At 45.3% G+C, this 16881-nt stretch overlaps 2 protein-coding genes across 5 annotated transcripts in view; both read right to left on the bottom strand.

Moving 5' to 3' along the window:
• The window catches only part of hoxb3a (homeobox B3a), a 68319-nt gene that overhangs the window by 35492 nt on the left and 15946 nt on the right, over positions 1-16881 (bottom strand). For 3 of the 4 annotated variants that reach the window (XM_071203925.1, XM_071203926.1, XM_034088476.2), the window contains exon 2: positions 8121-8547. The exons of the other annotated variant lie outside the window; for it this stretch is intronic. The gene's annotated coding sequence lies outside the window, so the exon portion shown is untranslated. The remainder of the gene's footprint in view (positions 1-8120; positions 8548-16881) is intronic. 4 annotated transcript variants of the gene reach the window in all.
• hoxb4a (homeobox B4a) lies at positions 11441-15221 on the bottom strand. Its single transcript, XM_034088485.2, has 2 exons — positions 13799-15221; positions 11441-12277 (listed from the first exon to the last, which is right to left on the bottom strand). Exons 1-2 carry the CDS (start codon positions 14259-14261, stop codon positions 12000-12002), a joined length of 741 nt encoding a protein of 246 aa, XP_033944376.1. The 5' UTR covers positions 14262-15221; the 3' UTR covers positions 11441-11999.

The raw sequence follows: 16881 nt of genomic DNA, 5'->3' as shown, positions 1-16881 counted from the left end.
GGCTTGATCGCAATGACAGTTGTAATGTTTGCGGTGCAATAAACGACACAGCAGCTTATTGGGTTAGGGTTAAATAAATGGCAAAGATATGTAGAAAATAAACGCATTTAAGATTCACAACAAACGTCACGTGGGAGTATCATATGCACGCTAAATCGGACTTCTGCGTATCTATTGCACGCCTTTGCAAAGTCGTGTCATTTGTACGCAGACTGAAGAGAGTGGGCTGAATAAAACATGTGGTTAGTCAAATAAAATCAGCCAGAGCTATCGAGATCAGGTCAAAACCTAAATAATGTAATGTGCAACATGACAAACACCTACATGACTGGAAAGAGTGTTTTCTTCATTTACTAGCACAATGAGTAACTTGCATCTTTCCCTTTATCATTTATTTTTCTTCTTGCTTTATTTGTATTGTGTTATGTCTAATGCATGTGTATGTTTCATATGTAAAGAAGCTTGGGACTTCAGATTTGCATTGCCAAAACTGGTGTAGCTGCTGTGCCTGTAAAGCATCTTGATCACTTAAACATGTAAGTATTGAATCGAAGCACTACAAAAGCACGGATATTCCTTTAAACTTTGCATTCTGAGCTCCGCCTCGGATTCCACCCACAGCAAGATTGAAATCAAACATTTGCGGTGTGATGATGGCGTCTGTAATGACGGCCATAAATTATAGCAATCACAGTGTGAAACAACAGCTAAGATAAGTAGCAGCAGCGGAGACCTGGGCCGGCCTGACAACAGCAGCGCGATCAGCTGTGTAAAGTTGGCACAGCCGCGTGCAAAGCGTTTATAAAAGCCTTTCAAAAGCATAAACATCCGAAATATGACGGGTGGGGGGTGCAGAGATAGAGACACTTTCACATAGCGTTGTAAGGCTGCAGCTAAACCCTAACAATCAGTTCGTCTTGTGGGATGATGAACAATAGCTTCAATTTGAATAATTTTAAAACTGTAAGAAATCCTTTAAAGGAGTCTATACTTAGAATGAATGCCGCATATTATTAGAAAATTACAAGCCATTTTGCAATGATTGAAATCAGCAACAAAAAAAGGCTTACGGGTTATTAAAACAGTTATTTAAACACTTATTATTAGACTGAATCATTACAAAAGGCCATCATTAAAGTGGTGTTGGAGCTGTGTGAGATCTTGGGGGTCTCTTGGTGTGTGATGGATTAAGACAGGTAGGTTCTTCCTCTCGTTAATGATTAACTGGGCTTTGAATAAAAAGAGAGAAACTGAAAATGTATTTTTGTTAATATGGAGAATGGCCGTAAAATAAAAAAATAGATCAAAAGACACCAAAACCCTTACATTTTACTATCTTTCTTTTCTGTATTATTATTATTATTATTATTATTATTATTATTATTATTATAATAATAATAATTATAATGATTATTATAATAATTATTATTATAATTATTATTATTATTATTATTATTATTATTATTATTATTATTATTATTATTATTATTATTATTATTATTATTATTATTATTATTATTATTAGACTATTATTAGGTCTAGCCTGCTCCGGCAGAGGAAGACAGACACAGAATGATTTACCAAGCTCTAACATGTCGCCTTTTACTGCGGATCGTAAATCTGTCTCAATACGGCAGCACGCGCACAACCGCTTTTTGAAATATGTCCTCCTGCGAGACCTGAGGTCTTCCCCCGGTCTCACGAGCCGTGAGAACTGGCCGGAAGAAGTACCTATGCCTTAGTCATGCTCTATCATTTTTAAATGGCCAAAAAAACAAAAACAGCTGGGCAATAAACATGTTTCTTTTTTAACTGCTATTGTGAAAGCGTCCAAATCTGCTTGAACCGGAAACGCGAATAGAGCCTGCTGAGTTACAGTGTTGGCACTTTTTACATTTACATATTTACACTTGCTGTGTTAGTCTTTGAGTTTGAGGGGTTTCCTGTGCCGGTTTACAGACAGCAACATATCCCAACAGCATGCTGGAACTGCCCCGCGACCCGACCACGGACCGCGGGAGAAGATGGATGGATGGAACAGCATGCATGCATGCTTTTCGGGCGATTTGGCTTTATAATAAAAATAATAGCCTAATACAAATAGATGTTTCTCTATTTAATATTTCTGTATGAATGAGCATTCACATAGGTTGACATCTCAAATGCCACATATCACATCATGCCAGCTTAATGCAAAATGGATCAAATAATGCATTTTTTTTAATGTTTAAAATATATATTGTAGGCATTTTCTTCCACATATAGTTGTAAAGATGCTGTGTTGTATATAGTTACACACTGCCTATAGCAATTACACGTCACATCTGGCTGTATTATAAGGAAAATACACACTCAGGTATGCGCTATCAAGTACATGGTCATGGTAAAGGACTTTGGATCTTCTTCATATGAACAGAGAAACCTATAAAGAATGATGCGTATTTCAAGTAGGCATCACTGATAAGTTGGAATATTGCACATTTATTTTTAGAGATTTTATTTCCCTGTTCATTTAAAGATGTTTGAAGGTTTCAAATCAACTGAAGTTATCAATGGGAAATATAAAGCAAAGTCATGGTCCAAATTCAATGTTTGGGGGTAAATGGACGTTTTTCGTGTTGCTATGTCAACGGCTAATATTACATACATAATGTCTCTGTCATTATAACATTGATAAGTAAAAGGTTGTCTAATACTTTAGTATCCATACGCTATGCGGCACCATTAGCCATACAAGCCACAGAAGCCTATGTATCACTTCCATCTAACGCATATAAGCGCTGCTGTAACACAATGGTCCAGTCATCACACTGTAGGCCTGCTTGTCTCCATCCCATAATGCAACATCACAGATACTCATGCTGCCAAACTGCAGGACCCCTTTAGTGAAGGGAACTGAATCAAAGACATAACGTGACTCCAAAACCAGCTCGAATGCATGTGGTATTCAACCATTAGAATGTTTCCAAATGCCAATCCAGTGGGTTGCCATGGGACCCAGCTGCACATGTGATGCAAAACAGAACAGATATGATGATACAGGCATTCATGCTTCTGGCTCAGGTGCCGACTCTCTTTATAAAGAGTCTTCTTCCTTCCGACATATCGCCCATAAAGACAAAGGGTAACAGGATATAAACGAAGACACCTCCAGTTCCTGTGAACACGACCACATTGATCCTCGTTAGTTGATCATTTATTACACTGACTGACATCGCACTCCACAGCACCATGTTGAAGCCGCCTGGAACACGTTGTGAATGCGCCGGGTGCAACTTGGCACACACTATTTGGCTCTCTGTCTTTTCATACTTAATACATGTCTACTTTTAAATGGCTCACACACACACACACACACACACACACACACACACACACACACACACACACACACACACACACACACACACACACACACACACACACACACACACACACACACACACACACACACACACACACACACACACACACACACACACACACACACACAACACACACACACACACACACACACACACACACACACACACACACACCACACACACACACACACACACACACACACACACACACACACACACACACACACACACACACACACACACACACACACACACACACACACACACACACACACACACACACACAGCCGGTGCAGTGCAGGAGTAAAAGCCTGGCAGCCATATATCTCTGGTGACGACCTCCGCCTGCACCCCGACCTCCCTTCTCCTACTGCTCTCCACTACAATATATGTCTCGGGCAACGTGGCTGGTGCAGCGAGAGCAAGGAGAGACATGTGTCCGGTGATTAGTAAACCACCGCCAGACTCCCCAGGCCAGAAAACAAGTTGATGTTCAAAGAGTGTTTGTGTGCAGGCCTGAGCTTCCTAAAGGTGCTGGCATAAAGCCTTCACACATCTCCATGACAGCAGACTGCACATCAGACAACAACCTCTCTGCAGCCACGCGGGAGAGCCGGCTCGTTCTGACACTTACCAAATGAGTTCAGTTGGACATTGAAACATCATTCAGAAAGGAAAGCAGTGCAACAAGCTGCAGAACAAAGCTCTGGTATCATCATCAGACGGCTGCAAAGTCACAAAGCTATGGCGTGTTCACCAAATAGAGCTGTGGGCATTGCATTGCAGCAGCCGCATTGCATTGCAGCAGCAGCAGGCAGCAGCAGCAGCAGCAGCAGCAGCAGCAGCAGCAGCAGCAGCAGCCGCAGCAGCAGCAGCAGCGGCAGCAGCAGCGGCAGCAGCGGCAGCAGCAGCGGCAGCGGCAGCAGCAGCCGCAGCAGCAGCAGCAGCGGCAGCAGCGGCAGCAGCGGCAGCGGCAGCGGCAGCAGCAGCAGCGGCGGCAGCAGCAGCGGCGGCGGCAGCAGCAGCGGCGGCAGCGGCAGCGGCAGCAGCTGCCGCCGCTGCTGCTGCGCTGCTGCTGCTGCTGCTGCTGCCGCTGCTGCCGCTGCTGCAATGCAATGCGGCAGCAGCAGCGGCGGCGGCAGCAGCAGCGGCGGCAGCAGCAGCGGCGGCAGCGGCAGCAGCAGCAGCAGCGGCAGCGGCAGCAGCGGCAGCAGCGGCAGCAGCGGCCGCGGCAGCAGCGGCCGCGGCAGCAGCGGCGGCAGCAGCAGCGGCGGCAGCAGCAGCGGCGGCAGCAGCAGCAGCGGCAGCGGCAGCAGCAGCAGCGATACTTTGTGTGACTTGAATGAACCTGCTCTGTGTAAGTGATGGAGCAGAGCCATAGTATTAATACCGCAAAGGTTAACATGTATTAACTGAATTGACACACAATGCATTGCATAGTTTCACAAATGTATTGAATGCATTTGTTGCTATGTTGTCTTACATGTGCTTTGTTTTTGACGTGCATCAGCTTTTGTCCAGCTGCGCATTGCAACCTATTTCAAAGCATTTCAGGCATGAGTCCTTCCTGCAATTCAAATATGTGATGACAATCCCTCAGCGTGTGCCCGTCTCTATCACCATGCGTGATGCCACTACGCTCAGCTGTATTGATGCGTGTTCTGTGCATGTTGGCTGGAAGAAGCCGCTCACTTATGTTTATCTATTGTCACATTTAACCGTCAAAACACATACGGCTCAAAACCCACTGCAGGCTTTCAAAGGTCTTCTTGTGGTGTGTGTACTGTTAGGTCGGACGCCTGCCGTTAGGCAGTACGTTAGAGACGGTTCATGGCCTTGACGTGTTGAGTACTGAAGCTTGGTAGTCAATACCTAAACCGTGTTTTGGCTGGATTGAAAAACAAAGAGTGTTTCAAGATAACGGCAGCAATTAGAAATAATCAATGTGTTTCAGCTAATATTAAATCAAATAAAAAGCATTCATAGAACCATACTTAGTCTACGCTAAATAATCACATCTATTCTATTGTGGAGTACTGACACTTAGGTATCATGTAATCCCTAAAGTGCTGTGACCTCTGACCTCGCTGTTGGTAAATAGTGCAGCTCCACACTTGATGTGAATGGACTACAGTCATAGTGATGAGCAGCATGGAGCGCTCAGCTCAGAGGGCGCTGACTCAAATCAAGCAACATCTGTACGGATCAATTCACACCATACCTTGTGAGTCTTGCAAGACTGCACAAAAAATGAAAACATGAAATGGCATGGTGGACACGAACTGACCAACAGCACTATGCCTTTGTCTCTTTGATTAATCAGTCAAAGAGACAAAGCTGCAGGTCAGCGACCAGGCTGGAGAATATCCAGCAGCCCAAACCACTATGCCAGGAAATCATCTAAATCACTGAATTGGTCAAAATATGTGAAATATAAGCATTGTATTCCATGTGTTTCTTTGGATCCGTTGACATGGAGGCTGTCTTACCCGCAACATTCCTCTGAATACAGTGTGCACACATGGCTGGAACAAGCCAGGACAAAAAGGCTCCTCGGCAGCTTTTCAGCAAGGCAATCAGGAGGGCAGCCTCTGTTTACACCAAGGTTCATGTCTGTCCAAATACCATCCCGCATCAGACTGGCTGACCCTTCCGTAGCACATCCTAAAGTTAGCATGTCTCCAACAGCTTGCATTAGACTGCTGCAGGCTGCAGGGCGAGACAGAAGCTCCTCTCAATCACAGATTCATCGACACCTGGAGAGCTGCTTTAATGCTACATGCACACAACCATATATACTTTATAAGGGCAGACATTCTAATATAACGTTAACCATATATGGTGCATTTCAGCCATGTCATCAACACAGCCTCATTGAGCTGACAGTCAGCAGTGGCCTGTGGCTGACCTCTGCCCGGCTCTGTCTGTCAGTCTGTCTGGGTGGGAGCGGAGATACGCCGCCGTGCCCCCGGGGTCCGGTGCCCTGAACTCGGCCTGTTATGACTAAGTGGCCAGGGGGCGCTCCGGAGGTCTGGGAATGTCCGAGGGAACGATGGGACCAGCAGCCTCGCGAGGTCAAGGGGGAAGGCACGGGTATGTGTGTGTGTGTGTGTGTGTGTGTGTGTGTGTGTGTGTGTGTGTGTGTGTGTGTGTGTGTGTGTGTGTGTGTGTGTGTGTGTGTGTGTGTGTGTGTGTGTGTGTGTGTGTGTGTGTGTGTGTGTGTGTGTGTGTGTGTGTGTGTGTGTGTGTGTGTGTGTGTGTGTGTGTGTGTGTGTGTGTGTGGCTTAGCATTACTATACTTGTGGGGACCTAAATCGTTTACACCGTCATGTGTGGGGACTCACCTCCCTTATGGGGACAAATTGGAGGTCCCCATAAGGGGGATCATTCATTTTAGGGTGAAGACTTGTGTGTGTGCGTGCGTGCGTGCGTGTGTGTGTGTGTGTGTGTGTGTGTGTGTGTGTGTGTGTGTGTGTGTGTGTGTGTGTGTGTGTGTGTGTGTGTGTGTGTGTGTGTGTGTGTGTGTGTGTGTGTGTGTGTGTGTGTGTGTGTGTGTGTGTGTGTGTGTGTGACGCACATCGATTCCTCTCCTCCTCTCTCGCTGCTCTTCCTTCGATACTCTTCGTTCTCTCGTGTGTTCTCTTACCTCTGCGCACATCCTGGAACCCCATGAGGCCAGAACCCCCCCAACCACAACCGCTGCCCTTTAGTTTTAATCCCGGGCAGATTGATTTCTGGAGGGGTCAAACAGCAGTGAGCGCGCGGCTGCTCGGCTCAGCAGATGAGCGCGCGCACCGCGACCGGCGATCGTTTGCAGTTCATTTGCAGAGGCTTGGAGATCGTTTGTTTTCCAGGTAAATTGTTTTGAAGCGCAACCGAGAGAGTATCCATTAACCAGAGCTCCCCCTGTTCTTTTAATCTCTCTTATTCGCCCTCCCCTCCTCCTCTGCACCCCTCCCTCCTATTGAGCGCGGTATTATTCATATTCCCACTGCAGTCTCCACAGCCAGCACCTGGCCAACCAATTAAGAACACGCACACGCGCGCACACACACACACACAGCGCACACACACACACACACACACACACACACACACACACACACACACACACACACACACACACACACACACACACACACACACACACACACACACTCTCAGAAGCGTGCATGCAACAGTCTCTCATTAAAGGCTATAGGCCATAGCAGCACTTTATAACCACAGAAACGCAGCCAGGACAACATGCATTATGAGCTTGTGTTGACCCAGGATCATTCACCTCGGCCACGCGCTGGAGCTACGAACCTATAGGCGACTGTGTTACGTGTCCTGCCCACTTGCATTATATACATCCCATGAATTAAAATACACCTCTTGTGGAATCTGAAAACATCAAGGCAAACAAATCCTGTGTGTAAAATATGCGCAAAAACACAACGCCAGATGCTCGATGCCTCATGAGTGACACACAGACGCAGAAGTGACACCCCCGCAGCAAAGGGGGGACACGTGCACGTGTGTGCAAACTGACGAGAGATCAGTACAAGCCTGTCATGTGTAGATGCAAACACACACTAACAGACGCACAACACAAACACGCAACTCCAGAAGTCCCTGCGCTCAATTCAAAGCCCCACGGGCCATAAACCCCCGACCCCACCAAATGCGCAGGGGGCAATAAAACCATAACAACGCCACAGAGAGGCAGACAGGAGCAGGAGAGTTACAGAATACAAAAGGGTAGGTTCTTACCTTGGATGGCATCACTTTCAGAGACCTCGAGGCCATTGTCTTCTTCTTCTTCTTCTTCTTCTTCTTCTTCTTCTTCTTCTTCTTCTTCTTCTTCTTCTTCTTCTTCTTCTTCTTCTTCTTCTTCTTCTTCTTCTTCTTCTTCTTCTTCTTCTTCTTCTTCTTCTTCTTCTGCTGCTCAGGGAGTGACTGGAGTTTCTCTGGAAGGATTGACTTCTTTCCAACGAGGAAGAACAAAACTTTGTTTCTTACGGCAGGGTACTTGTTGGGTGTAAAAACTAGCCGATGGGTGGGAAGGGGAGGTGTGACTGTTTATGTGTGTGAGGGAATGAGGGGGGAGGGGTGTGCTTCCAAGACGTCTTCTTGTTCTTCTCCTCGTCTGTCTCTCGGCTCCTTGCCCCTCTCCTGGCAGAAGGGGTCTTGTGTGTGGCTGCCGGATGACAATAGAGAAGAAGGAGAAGGAGAAGAAGTGTTTAAAGAAGGACCAGTGATTAATGATTGTTTCTTGTATAATTCTCGCATTTTTCTTGAGGTGCCGTTCCTTCTGCCCTGTCCACAAAATAATGGCGATGAACTTTTTCAGAAGGGTGAGGGGTGAGGGGTGGGCTTCCCCATTCACGGGAGCAGCAGAAGGCCCGGCTGATAAAGGGAGGCTAACACAGAGTAAGGATTCCTCGGTGGACTTGATTGTGCAAGGTGTCACATAGCACGCACATTCATTTATTTCCACTCGAAGCGCTCAGGGGCTTCAGGGGTTATTGTGGAGGCACATACAAAACGTGTGAATATTGGGAGGGGGTCTGTGTGTCCAATATAAGACAATTGGGACACATATAATCGTGTGTGTGTGGAGGAGAGAGTATTACACCTTGGAACCATGAGCCAAATACAATTATAAACCACAACAACCAAGTCAATAAAAAAGAGGATGAGAAGAAGAACAGTGGACATGTATGGATCTTTTAACAGGAATTACAATGTGCTTTTGGAAGCAAATAGTAAACATATTATTTAGAATAAGAAAAAAGGGAATACTTCTATGAGAAACAATGACAATTACGGTTAAAAAAAAAACAATATAGGCCATGGATTGACCATTTTGGCGCAGTGTGTGCGCCTTTGTGCGAGCACATCTATGTGTGTGATGGAGGAGCTGGAGCAGCCTCTGTGAACAGGAGGACAACAGATACATGGGCAGAGCGAGTCTCTGTGGCGAGAGGCCCAGGGAGAAATCAGCCAGCAGTAATAGGGAATCTTCTCTGGGCCGAGGAATACGAGCGGACCAATTTAGGGGGCACTTCTTTGTTTAAAGTTCATCGAGAGGAATGCTATTTTCTCGTTCTCCCCCTCTCCTGCTCCATATTTTTCGATACCTGCTCTAAGAAAAGAAAATGAAAATTAATACGGGAGCCGCGCCTTACAAAAGAAGCCATTCGTCATGTTGATTATCTATTTGCTTGTCAGGGTTTGAGCTATGGCTCAGGCCCGCTCCCTTTTGTAATATATAAAAAATAATACACACGTGTGCGCACCAGCACCGCTCCAGAAAACAGCGAAAAAGAACTAAATTACACTCATTAAAGCATTAAAGGAGTTTTTTTTCTTCTTCTTTAGAGTCAGAGGAAGGGAGGGAGAGGAGGAGGGGGGGTTATCCTCTGTGTCGGGCCGGTGCAAGCCGTTAAATTAACGGGAGAACGGGAGTGAAACGGAGGGACGGTTTGTGATTTAAAACGAGATTAAAGGACGTAATGTACCAAAATCACTCATGGACGGGAGAGATTAATCATCGCGCGCTGCTGATTTCTCCAGACAGGTCTCTGCGCGTTATGGGCAAAAGCTACAGTGAAATTAAATGGAATTATTTATTGTGTGTGCATATGCTTTAAATACATCCTTCACGTGAAATGTGCAAGAGAGAGAAGAGGACACACATGGTGTCTGGAGCCTTGAAAGAAAAGGAAAATGTCCCAATACAACAAATAAAAAGGGACGATCTTTAAAACCCGAAACCTCATGACTACCTTACACTGAACAAGGTGACTTTAATGACATGTTAACACATTTCACAGAACTGGGTTAGGTTAGTTGAAAGCAATAATAATACGTTTAAATAAAAAAAAGTTAGGTTCAACCTGTGAAATCTGTTGACATGTAATCAAAGTCAATGTTTCAGTGTATTTATGTTAGCAAAGCAATGCGTACTTTTGAGACAAAGAGAGGAGGATAGAGAAATTATATTTTTAGACATTTATTTAAATTTCTATGAACTATTTACAAATAATAGGAAGGTAGACACTGAGGAGGCAAAAGCAGAGACACATCGGAGGAGGTAACACATGTTCAACAATAGCATCATTGTTAGCATCTTCATCATCATATAGAAACTGATCTTTGGAATGTAAATAAAATAACATCAATTGAGAAACACTTGCAGAATAAAATATCTAAAACAAGGTGACAGACAGAGGAAGGGGAGAGGGCAGAGGAAGAGGACGTGTGCGCGCATTACATGTGCGGAGAGAGGACAAAGAGCAAGAAACATAAACATGAAATCCATTCAGACATGCAACAAAAGGCTCCTTCTTTTTCTCATTCCCCTGGCTACAATTAAATTATATTTTAAACATTTCCACATGCAAGAAATGAATAGTTTGTATTGCAGGTAATAATATTATAATCACACATTTAAAAAATATATAAAAAGCTCGAAAAGCTGTCACTTCATTGAACGAGCAATAGAAAATAGAGCACCAAAAAAAACATAAAAAAATATATAAGTACAACTGAGGTAATAGGTACATTCTATAGTGCTGCGTGTATAATGTGTTTTATTAGTACCAGGATTTTGGTTTGGATATTAGTGTTGAGGCAGCTGTATAACCCCTGTGTGATCGGTAGTGGAAGGTGTTTTAATTTCACTTGAATTCCCTGTATATGACATCACAACATGAACAACACACGGACCACGTGAACGCTCCTTATCGTCCTCAGCATCATTTACAATCAACACTGAATTCAAAAATAACTAGAAGAGAAATTTGAAAAGCTTTTGTTCTCATTCAACGAAACAACAATAATTATAGCAGCAAGACTGAAAACTGCCTGCCGTCAGATTGGATCATACCGGAGGTAATATTTGATGTTAGAGTAGGTACTATAAGCGTGTGTGTGTGTGTGTGTGTGTGTGTGTGTGTGTGTGTGTGTGTGTGTGTGTGTGTGTGTGTGTGTGTGAGAATACTTCTCTTGACGAAACGTGAGTTCCATTTATCACGAGTGCGTGGGTGAGGGGGTAGTGGTTGTGGGGGGGGGGGGGGGGGGGGGCAAGGGGGGGTAATGGGCAGAGCCGCGGTTCACCCCTTTGCTTTGTACCCGCAGAGTAAACATGACAAATGGGGCCCGAGTTTGGCATGATTAAAGATGAAAACGAGGATCCATCTTCACCAAAAAAGAAGAACAATAAATCTCGGGTTGAGAAAATAAAAATAAACCACACGCACGAGGGCACGTTATCCTGAGCCTATCGTGAGAGGAAGAGAGAGAGAGGAGTTTAACACAAATAAGAAGATAGACATACAAAGCAGGGGTGGGGGCAGACAGAATAAAAGCAAAGAAGCGGCCGCGTCATTTTCTCAGTTTGTTCCTTCGCGTACTTTTGTTCATTTCATGTTTTGTGAATGGGAACCCCCCCCCCCCACCCCTCCCACATCATAACGTCATATTATAGTGTGTAACATCATGCGGCATGACATCCCCCTCCCCTTCCAGAGCAGGGCCGTTATTTCGGTCAAAAGTGCAGGCTCCGGTGCCGCTGCGGCGTTCAGTTTAGGAACAAAAAATCTGACACCGGGCCACAGAACCGGGCTGCAGGGGCCCGGGGCGGCTCTAGGATCCGGTCAGAGCCTGGGAGTTTGTGTTGCTGCTGGCTCCGGAGCGGACCTTGGTGTTGGGCAGCTTGTGGTCCTTCTTCCATTTCATCCTCCGGTTCTGGAACCAGATCTTGATCTGCCGCTCCGAGAGGCACAGCGTGTGCGCGATCTCCACCCTGCGCCTGCGCGTCAGGTACCGGTTGAAGTGGAACTCCTTCTCGAGCTCCAAGACCTGCTGGCGCGTGTAGGCCGTCCGCGACCGTTTCAGCTCCCCCCCTGAGTAGTTCGCGTTCACTGCGGGAATAAAAGAGCGTCACAATATTATTGTCTTGAGAATAAAAACAACATGCAATCAAGTCCAAAATATAGCATAATAATAATAATAAAAATATATAATAATAACAACAACAACAATATGTAGTAAAGCAATTATTAAGCTGAGCTAAAGCCATGTTGTACATAGTGCAACATTATAATGTGAATTAAAAGACAAAGACAGGGGTTTTCAGCACAATATTGGCTTGCACTGAATACTATTGTTTTTGATCTGGCTTATATTTTATATATATTATATCTGGGTCAGTAAACAGGAAGCGACACAGTAGCCAGATGGTAATTTAAAAAACAGCAGATAAAGCCACATGAAGAAATAAAAATGCATTATGAGCATGGAGGAGGAACACACTGCAGAATAAAAAGGCTGCAACCTTGACATCATCTGTAATGAGAGCAGTCCCCTTTAACCCACCGCAAATACATGTCCGCGTGCAGCTGTTCCAGCCGATTTTAAACTACAGATTGTTGACTCTGCCTCGCAGTGAACATGTTGTCAGGTGTCAGTGAAGGCCCTGCGGCGGTGTGAATCCTGACGCTGTCCAAATGTTGTGATTCGAAAATGGGGGGGCCATGCAGGGACGCATTCCCGAAAGCTCATATATTGTCTTGCAGTTTTGACACATTCGTGCCAAAAAATCCCTTAAAAATCTACATACGTCAAATCAGCCAGAAACACACGCAGTCCGGAGCCTTTTCTTTCAGTGGTTGAAAATGAAGGTGTTGTCGGGAGGGGAGGGGGGGGGGGCTAAATCACCAACTGATCAACAAATAGCCTACCCAAAGCAAACACTTTGCAATGGAATCCGATGTCTAACACATGGCAGCTAACCGCCGCCAAGGTTAAAATGCAAGAAATTGTTTTTTTTCTTACCGAGTAAACAGCCGGGTGCAGTGAACGCATCACGGTGCCTTATAAACGTGTTGTCGCCCCGCGAACGCGCGCTCCGGTTCTCCCAACAAGCCATAGGCAGCGAGTCTATTAGAAGCTCACCGAGAGCCAGAACAGGCTGCAGCTCTTCGCTTTTACATTAGTGTTTTACGGCCGGCTCCATAAACATGGATATTTCAGCTGCCATAAAACTTTCCCTCCCCTGGAACAACGAGTGGGGAAGAAGGGCTCGACAGAGTAAAGTACACCGTTTATACAACCAGGCCACTTAAAATCAAATTACCAAAGCATAAAAGCTAACTTATGGGCTCGCTCTGAGTTGTCATAAGGCGAGGAATTAGAGCCTGAGATCGGACTTCAAAAGGCACCTCAGCGGAGAGGTGTAATAAAAATTTATGGAGGGTGTAATTATATTGGCCCTGCAAACAGACGACCGTAAATCTCGACCCAAGGGCTACTCTTGTACTTCTAGCAGAGAAACGGTGAGAGGGGAAGCCGTAGATTGTGACGGTGGACACCTAGCTGACTGCACAAAGCAGCAGCGAGGGGAGAGAGAGAGGGGGGAGAGAGGGAGAGAAGTTTGCACTTACCGATGTTTACATGGACTTTTTTCATCCACGGGTACACGACGGGGTCCTTCCGAGTGCTAGTAGGGGACGAAGTGCTGTGGCTGTTGGGCGTTTGGCCGCAAGAAGACGCGGGCGGAGGCGGGCTGGGTGTCACCGAGTCGCAGCGGTGGCTGAGCTCCGGGACAGGAGTGGCGTGTAGTCCGGTTGAGGGGAGGACGTGACCCCGGGGAGACATCACCACCGAGGCGGGCTGTCCCGGGCGATGGCATTGCGTGTACGGCGGCTCCACTCGCGGCTCCTGGTGGTTCTGGGGGGGCTGTGAGTGGTACAGGGAGTCCGGCTGGAAGGCAGCGGGCTCCTGCCTCTGGGAGCTGTAATAGTCCGGAGAGTGGTTGGGCAGATAGTCGCTCTGAGAGTACTCCTCGCAGGGTGGGAACTTCGGGTCCACATAGTTGGAGTTGATCAAATAGGAGCTCATGGCCATTAATGTCAGTCTTTTTGTGGAATTGCACCTACTCGGAAAATATATAACTACAATTTATATCTCATCCCTTTACTCTTCGGTTATTCCTGTTCCGTTGAACCCTCCTACTTTTCTGTCAAGTGAACAAAGTTAAGAAGCCACGTGACGGCGCTGGGCCAATGGTGCGCCTCCGGGACGGACCCCGGATAAGGAAATGGGATTAAGCATATACACGGGCCCCCGCACGCGCATCATCATATGGCCTCAGTTTATGGGCATTGGCAGTTTATGGGCAACTCTCACTCCCCGGGCCCTCTCTCTCTGTGTATCCCTCCGCCACAAATCGGAACGCACGCCGTCCTCACCAGAATCACAACAAAAACAAAGCGCGTCTGACAAAATCCGCGCAAGCAAGGACACCCACGAGCAACAGTATGACAAGTCCTCCCTTAAGCAAACCTTCCCCTGTTATGCGTCTGGCTGCAATTTCAAAAAGAAAAAAAGAAGCAGCGAGGAAAGTGCTCGGGGGGAATTAAAGTGGCGCCTGCACCACCCTCTGTGTATATATGTGGGTGTGTGTGCTCGCCAAAGCTTTCTCTTTTTTCTTCTTCTTTTAAATCCCTAATAACGGGGAGTGTGAGAGTGGCCCCGCGCCGCCACCCAGCAGCAGCAGCAGCAGCAGCACGGTGTCAGAGATAAATCTGGTTTGTTTAGGATCGATAGAAAATTCATCAACTAATTCAGGTTACACGGCCTTCTAAATCACCAGCAGACCTCTGCATTAGGAATCCAGAACCGGCTCGAAAGCAGTCCTCACATGCGCACATTTCACTTTTAAAACTCCCCTTGCATAGTAATGAAGTCGCCCGCTGCCGTGCATGAATAAACAGGAACGGTATTAACATCACAGGCATGGCAAGTCCATATTACACATTCACACTGGGCGCCGGCGTTTGTCCTTTAGAGATACAAGTCGTTGTTTTTCCTCCAAATCTCCCAGACCATGACGCACAACCGGGTAACACACAGGGACAGTATTTATTCTACTGTACAGTATGCTGGTACATTCTGTTATATCTTATATATGTGCACATTGTTCTTTTTCATGCAACTACGACCATTTGGTCCATTGAACTATTTTACTGCATGTATTTTCCTTTTATTTCAAATATGTCATATGTGGCATAGTGAGAAGAGCCGCGGGGACTTTAGATTTACACTGCAACACTACACTTCAGTTGTACATACATATATACATACATACATACATACATACATACATACATACATACATACATACATACATACATACATACATACAGCCTTTTGATCCTTTTAAGGGCCTATTTGTTTAAAGAGAAAAATAGAATAGTGTAATATACATTATGTTATATTCACACACACACACACACACACACACACACACACACACACACACACACACACACACACACACACACACACACACACACACACACACACACACACACACACACACACACACACACACACACACACACACACACACACACGTCGCCTGCATACAGTAGGCAAGTCGAGCGCATCATTTTTCAACAGGACAAATAATAAATAAAAAGAGTCCAATTCAACCAGGAATTGGCCTTTAAAACTGCACGAGGCGTTTGAGGACCGAAACCATTAACATGGACACAACTTGGGAGTTGTAATCACTCTGGGGGAGAACAGACACACAATAACAGTCGCTTCAAAATCAAATAATCACCAATAAACTCGTCATATAAATACGAATATATTTGCTGAAAAGTGATTGGGACTGATATTCTATGAAGCAACGATCCGTATGATAGCAGCTCTCTTCCTCGCGTTGGATCCATCGCTGCCGTCGTGTTTAAATCCACTATATACTCCCCTAGAAGCGAATTTGTGATTGTTTCAATGATTTGTACACAAATCCGGATCTACAGGGTAGATATAGAAGACAGCGGCTCTCTGGAGGCGCGCGCTCACTCCGTCGATAGACCCTTATTGCTTTCATAAACCCCCTGTCAAGGCCATGCAGGAATATTTCCCTCCATCTGTACTGTTCTGACCCCTGACCCCCCTCACTGCTGGGGGGAGATCTGTGAGATGAAGTTATACTTTTCTGACACTTCCCACAAGGCAGAGTGACGATCAAAAACAAAGACATTCTTTTTTTAAGTGAATTAAAGTCACCTTTTAAACAATGTTACTTTATGCAGCTTTAAATGGAAAACGGCAAAAATATATATTAAAATAAATGAATAAAGACATATTTTTCTTATTTATAACTCATGTGGTGTAATACGCATTGGATTATTACCCTTTGCACACTTAACTTGTAACAATAACGAATGTATGTAAAAATGCACAAAAGATTCAAGATTCAAGGCTCATTTTGTGAAATAGTATTAATAATAAAATATTATTATGTTGCCTTTTGAATCTCTTTTTTTATCAATTGAATTTCGTTTAAAATAAAAGTGTTATTCAAAATAAAAGTACAACAACATTCCAAAGCTTTCCATCCAACCACACAATATGTAATTAAAAGTAAAGTTGTAATCATCCAAAAGAGGAATACAATACAAGTAAAAAAAGATCCTGGCAGAAGGGGCTCTGCGTAATGGAAGCAGAGATA

This window comes from Pseudochaenichthys georgianus, chromosome 8 (assembly GCF_902827115.2).
Source record: "Pseudochaenichthys georgianus chromosome 8, fPseGeo1.2, whole genome shotgun sequence".
In the NCBI taxonomy this organism is placed as follows: Eukaryota; Metazoa; Chordata; class Actinopteri; order Perciformes; family Channichthyidae; genus Pseudochaenichthys; species Pseudochaenichthys georgianus.
Note: the sequence above shows the minus strand (reverse complement) of the source record. Positions and strands in the feature narration are given on the sequence as shown.

Coding starts and splice junctions, on each gene's coding strand:
- hoxb4a (XM_034088485.2), bottom strand. CDS start 14,261: ATGGCCATGAGCTCCTATTTGATCAACTCCAACTATGTGGACCCGAAG. Junction 12,278..13,798: donor AAAAGTCCATGTAAACATCG/GTAAGTGCAAAC, acceptor TTATTCCCGCAG/TGAACGCGAACTACTCAGGG.